At 49.9% G+C, this 6,000-nt stretch overlaps 1 protein-coding gene across 12 annotated transcripts in view; it reads right to left on the reverse strand.

Moving 5' to 3' along the window:
- The window catches only part of Ppp2r5c (protein phosphatase 2 regulatory subunit B'gamma), a 129,547-nt gene extending 124,504 nt beyond the window's left edge, over nucleotides 1–5,043 (reverse strand). For 2 of the 12 annotated variants that reach the window (XM_063240825.1, XM_063240827.1), the window contains exons 1-2: nucleotides 4,708–5,042; nucleotides 3,552–3,617 (exon numbers count right to left, since the gene is read on the reverse strand). Coding sequence is in view for 2 of the 12 variants with exons in the window: in XM_063240829.1 (XP_063096899.1) it covers nucleotides 3,552–3,617; nucleotides 4,362–4,388 (93 nt within the window). In the remaining 10 variants the exon portion in view is untranslated. Of the gene's footprint in view, nucleotides 1–3,551; nucleotides 3,618–4,361; nucleotides 4,571–4,707 lie in introns of those variants that run through there. The other 10 variants (XM_063240831.1, XM_063240830.1, XM_023562070.2 and 7 more) reach the window with 8 other exon arrangements.
- Between the last annotated feature and the right edge of the window lie 957 nt (nucleotides 5,044–6,000).

Consider the following 6,000-nt stretch of genomic DNA (forward strand, 5'->3'; position numbering starts at 1 on the left):
GAAAATGAGGCAGGGCGGCCCAGTGGGAGCTGAGGAGCGGGGCTCTGGCCTGAGGCGGGAGGGAGTGGTCTCCAAGGCCACTCTGCCACCACTGCTCTCTCCAGAGACTTCCGCTGTCCTGTGCAACTCACTCAGGAGAAAAACCCTGCCAGGAGACAGGGGATAGTGAGTCCAAAGTACTTCTGAAGAGACAGTTGCACAAGACTCCTTTATGTTAACATGTAAAGGGTATACTGTTTTAAATTTTCCATTTTAATTTATATAAGAAGATTAATCCACCAACTAGCACCAAATGACCTTAAGCAAGTCTCAGCCTCCCTTCTTAGGGTACCAGGGGTTTGTGGGGACCGAACGCAAAGGGACAACTTATGAAAACAAGTCACTCCTAAAGGTAGATGGTGTCAAAATAAGCTCCCATGTCAGAGAAGATTCTTCAACTTTCCTTTCAGTAACAGATGTTATGTAAGAGTTGCTGCAGTGACTGTCAAACAAAACTTAGCCGAGCTGTCTGTGTGAAGTACACACCCAGAGAACACCACTCAGGTCACCTTTAAGTATTGAAAACAAATCACTCTCCGAAAAGCATTAACACTCTTGAAAAATGTTAACTTTGGACATGGTGTACACACACACACACACACACACACACACACAAACAACACACAAGAAACAAAACCAGAACAGAATGATACGGCAACACCATCCTATGGTCAGATCCTCCAAAATGAACTTTTGGATCTCAGCATGACTTACGAAGATTCTGAATATTCCTTAAACGTGTCTAATCATGTCTCCCCACACTGGAATGTTCCTGAGAGCAGCTGCTTTAAACACACCCCCTCTGTCAGTTTCCACATTTTCCAACTTCAAGCCAGCCGAGCTGGCTGTGGCCTTGTTCCTGAGTGATGTGCTACGAAATAACCCAGCAGCATGTACTACACAGAAACTTTATTTCCAGGACAGGTGGACAAACAACACATCAGATTTAAACATTCTGTTTGAAGAGGGGGGAAAGAAGAGAAGAAAACTGTATCGACAGGTCACTCACGATGGAGAAATTTCTACAGGGCAAAAGCCACACAGCAGCAGCCTTTTGTTCCACTGAAGGGTGCAGCCTGCCATATCACTCGTGGGGGAAACTTCTCAAGAACAGTGCAGCCTGCGTGGAAAGTGGCCAAACATCAAGCTGACTAACTCACTTAAGAGACAAGGAAGCAGTCACATGAGTCAGGTGACGTGCTGTTCAGCAATGCAGGAACTAGTACGCTTCTCTAACCTCTACCACCGAGAAGCCTTGCCACTGTACTACTCTGATCGTTCAGTCCTTATGAAGAAACCTGTGTCGTCAGATGTTCTAGAAAGTGTTCTGTGCTGTGAGCCGTTTGTTGCCTGTCTTCTACCAGGCTAGAAGACAGGCAGCTGGGATCCCATTACCAGAACCCTCCACACACGGAGGAGGTGGTCAGCCACAGGCCGAGCTCCTGAATGCGTTCGTGGCTCGGGTTATTTCCCAGACTCTGGCTGCTCTGTCCTGGATGTACCTGCCCTGCATGGTCCCCTGGCAGCAAGGCCCAGTGAGTTAACGTCTGTGCTCAGAGGTGAGAGCAGGGGGTAACACGAACAACTGCAGCTTGTGCAGGTGACACGATGTCAGGCTTGACACCAAGTGACAAGCCTATTTAAATGTTCAGGCTAAAAAATTCCAGCTCAGACTAACACTGAGGTACAGAAAAGGGAAAACGCGCGCAGTAAGGGTTCAAGGCACCTGCGTGAGTCAATCACACCAGGTAAGTGGGCGGGACTAGAAGAAGGGAGCTAAAGACTGAGAGGCGGGAAACAATCAAAGAATAAGGGTCAATTCAAAGTGCAGAGGGGCTGAAATGCCTCATCTGTGTTCCCGCAAAGTAATTTCACAATGAAATTGTGTCATGCTTAAAATGCCAAGTTGCCTCTGGTAATCCTTATGAGGAAGTAGTGAAGGGCCCAACATTTCAGTGTTTTTCTGTGGTAATTTCAAGCTCTGGGGCTCCAGCTCTTAGGCACAGTAGCACTAGAAAAAATACAAAAAGATAAGTGGGGCATCACACTCAGACACTGCAGGCCACACTTACGAGTCTTACACAACTGACATTCTAAGAACCCCATCTTTCCTATAAAATACATTTTACACAGTAAAATAGCTTTGGCATTGCTGACAGATCTTTCAAATTTAAATTTAACATCATCTCTCCTTATTTTCAGGTTCTTTCTACTAAAAGAGGAATAAAAACATACACATTGCTATTCTTTTCTGACAGTAACAGTAAGAGGATGCAGGTGTATTATTACTAAGAGAGGTTGCAGGGCATTAGGAAATCTTAGCAGTTTTAATGAAAGAGCAACAAATCAAAGAAAGGAAAGAAAGCACACAGTATACACCCCTGCAAATGACTGCACTTCATCTAGACTGTCAAAAGGGTGGCACAGGAAGCAAAGCAAGTCAGATCTAAGCAAGCCACAGTATAACCTGATTGCTGTAAAGAGAGGGTAGACAAAGACTGGCACAAAATTCTAACTATTGGTATTTAAGGAACCTTTTGGATTTCTGCTTTTTGCTGTAGGGAGGGCAACAGATTTGCTGGAATAAACCACCTGCTATAGAGAAGGGAGGCTTAGAATACACCAAATGACAGGGAAAAGATAACCTGGAGCTAAAAAAAAAAAAAAAAGCCTGCTGCATCTCACAGGCAGAATTTAACCATTGTAATTTGACTTACAGGAAAGGTTCTGACATGCACAAATTAACATCATTTATGGTAAGGCCGAAAATTTCAATGATCCAGCCTGCAGAACTGACACCAAGTTAAACAGCTTCTCGACGCTCCATGGCTTCAGAAGGACTCATCAGCTCTGCCTATGGAGCGCCCCAGCCCTGTCCCTGGGTGCTCTGGTTCCAGAACGGTCATTCTCAAGGAAGAAGAGGCAGAGGTGAATGATGACCAACATGGGCTTCGGGTGGTAGACGCACACTTCCCTAAGCAGGCCAGCTGTTCCTCAAGTAGGAATAAAGTCTGCACTCCAGTGTGGTGGGGGTGGAGAAGAGGAAACAGAAGAATATGCAAAAAAAGAAAAAAAAATCCCAAGCTAGATGTATCAAAAATACCAATTACTAGCTTGAAGGGTGCTAATGGACCAGACAGCAATACAAAAAAGGAGCTAAAGACAAGGGCAATGGAAGAAAGACCAAGAAGCACCAGAAAGCCACTAGGCACCTTGCAAAGAAAGAAGAGGAGAGGATCCTAAAACCGAAAGGAACATGAACTCCAGTCAGAGGCCCTGTAAGACCAGTCCACACAGGAGGCCAGCTTGGTATGTGGTGGGGAATGAACTTAAAAATACCAGTTGCGTGGTTAAGCACTTTTTTCTGAAGAGACATGCGTAAGTAACACATGGGGCACGATCAAAATCTCCTGTAGGGAAACACTTTGGGACCTTGGGTCTCATCATGCTTAGTTTTTTGTCCCAGTGAAAAGCTGCTGGTGGAGAAACGGGGAATGTCTGAGGACAGTTACCTCTGATTCTACTGGGTCTTGTCCTTCTTTCGAACTTTTCCCACTTTTCCCTGCTTTTGGTGGATCCTGGGAAACATCAAACAAAAACAATGAGTCTCAATTTTTAGCCCCCTATACACCTAATCAAACAGTTTCGAAAATTGGTTTGTAAAACTTTAGTTTCCATACCATGGGGATATCTGAGTATTCATTAAAAATATAGGCTTGTGATAACACACCTTGGTCAACACCGTCTCCATTCACAGCCTCTTTATCTGCATTTTGGTTGAAAACTTTAAGCAGACAGAAGCGCGGGGGGGGGGGGGTGAGTTGGGGGTGGGGTGGCGGTGGCAAGCCTGCAATCCCAGCTTTCAGGAGGTGGGGCAGGGGCATTACTTTGAATTCAAGGACAGCCTGGACTACGTAGTGAGTTCAAGAATAGCCGAAACAAACAAACAAACAAAAAAAGAATAGCCGGAACTACTTAGCGAGACCCTGTCTAGGAATTATTAAAAAAAAAGAAGAAAAAAAAAAGGAAACTAACAGATAACCCAATTTTACACAGCGCTTTTGATATAGGAAGGGACACCTCACGGCCCTTCCTTCTTGCCTTGAACCCCAGGAAGCTGGATTTAAGGGTGATCCTGAAACGCCAGCGTCCCATTTAGAGCACCGCTCCGAAGCAAACGCGACGCGACCCACGTTACGGCCGCCTGCGGAGTAACAGTGCATCCCGCGTCCCCGAGCCCCGCCCCCACCGAGGGCCCCGCCCCCGCCTCCACCCCCACCCTGACCCCCTCCCCGCGGCCCCGCGGCCCGGCCCGCACTCACTTTCTCCTTCTTGTTTTTATTCGGCATGGCTGGTGCGGGCCGCCGCCGCCCCCGCCGCCGCCTGCCCCCGCCGCAGCAGCGCCCTCGCCCCAGCCGCCGCGCCCGCCGGCCCGCCGCCCTTGCCGCCGCCGCCGCTGCCCGGGGACGGAGTCGTTCGCTCGCTCCTGCTTCCCCTTCTCTTGGTTCTCAGAGGCTGCGGCAGCCGCAGCGGCGGCGGCGGCGGCGGCGGCAGCGGCGGCGGCGGCGGCGGCGTCTCTCCGCCCCTCCCCCCCGGCCCGGTCCCGCCCCGCCCCCGGACCTGAGTCCCGCCTCCAAACCCGCCCCATTGCCCTCCATGGCGCCCTACCATTGGCCAACACGCCTTCACGTGCCCTAACGCTCTCCCCGCCCCCTGCGTGGCCTAGCTCCGCCCTCTCCCGCCGCCAACTCGCGTCTGGCTCTGACAGGCCAGGTGTGAGGTGGACAAGCCGGCAGGGGTAGCTGAGGCCAGTCAGGGGAAGGGGCGTATGGCTGCGATGGTAGTGACAGGGCCGTGGCTGCTCCGGAGGTGCGAGGCCAAGAATCAGGCGTGGAAAACGCACATTCGAAATGTGTGGCAACAACTTCTGCAGCCAGCGGGCCGCGAGCGGCGGCTTGTCCGTCTTGCTCCCACACCGCCGCGGCGCACGTTCGGTACTGAGGAGGCCCAGGAGTCGCGAGAGCGGCGGTTTCAGGGAGACCCGCCGGGCCCCGCCCATCGGGCTAACCCCGCCCCTTCCCGCGCCGGCCCCGCCCACCAGGTCAGCTCCGCCCCTCCCGGGACAGACCCGCCCACCCAAGGTTTCTCTTTGCCGGTTCAGTGCCGTCCAGGGTGGCCTCGCTCCCACCCTAGCTTATTCTGCTCCGCTGCACCAATGTGGTCTTATTTTATTTAATTTGGCTTGATCATAAACCATGTGAGAAAGCTGCATGATGATAAGGAGTCGCTGATTTCTCTCCCTTCACTAAGATTTCCGGAGAGATGAGTTTTGCAAGGGAAAGAGCTTAACTTTTTCATTTTCATTTTCATTTTTATCGGTACCGGGGATCGAACTCACGACCGCCTGCTTGCAAGGCAGGTGCTTATGCCGCTGAGTTAAATCCCCAGCCCCCTAAAGAGCTTAACTTTTTAAGACACTATTTGCAGAATCAGGCTAGAGCCCCTAAGGATTGGACGTGCTTTGACAGACCCGCGAGATGGTGGAAATGCATTAGAGAATCAAGCGCTAGGAGGGTGAGAGTCCCTGTGTGAGGGGCGTTGAGGTCGTACCCTGATGATCATGGGACGACACCTTAGTCTTACCGGGGCCTTAAAAATCTCTCAGCCCTGGGTTAAGCACTTTTGGTTATGCTCTTTGGATCTGTGACAAGAAAGCTGAAAGACAGAAGAGCAAAAAGAAAGATGTAAAGTGAGGGGTGTCACAGAGGTCCAGCATGTGGGATCTGTCAGCAGGTAATCAGGCAGCCCTCAGCAGCAATCTATGTAGAGGCTGTGATCAGTCTTTTAAGTGTATTAATAGTTTTATCCAAAACAAATACTTAAATCACATAGCGGGACTAAGTGGAACAATACCCTTAGTTAATTTAATAGTATTTGAGAATAAAACATGCGATTAGGAAA

The sequence above is a fragment of the Cavia porcellus genome, unplaced genomic scaffold (assembly GCF_034190915.1).
Source record: "Cavia porcellus strain 051 isolate PalLab524CR breed Dunkin Hartley unplaced genomic scaffold, mCavPor4.1 scaffold_31, whole genome shotgun sequence".
NCBI lineage: Eukaryota > Metazoa > Chordata > Mammalia > Rodentia > Caviidae > Cavia > Cavia porcellus.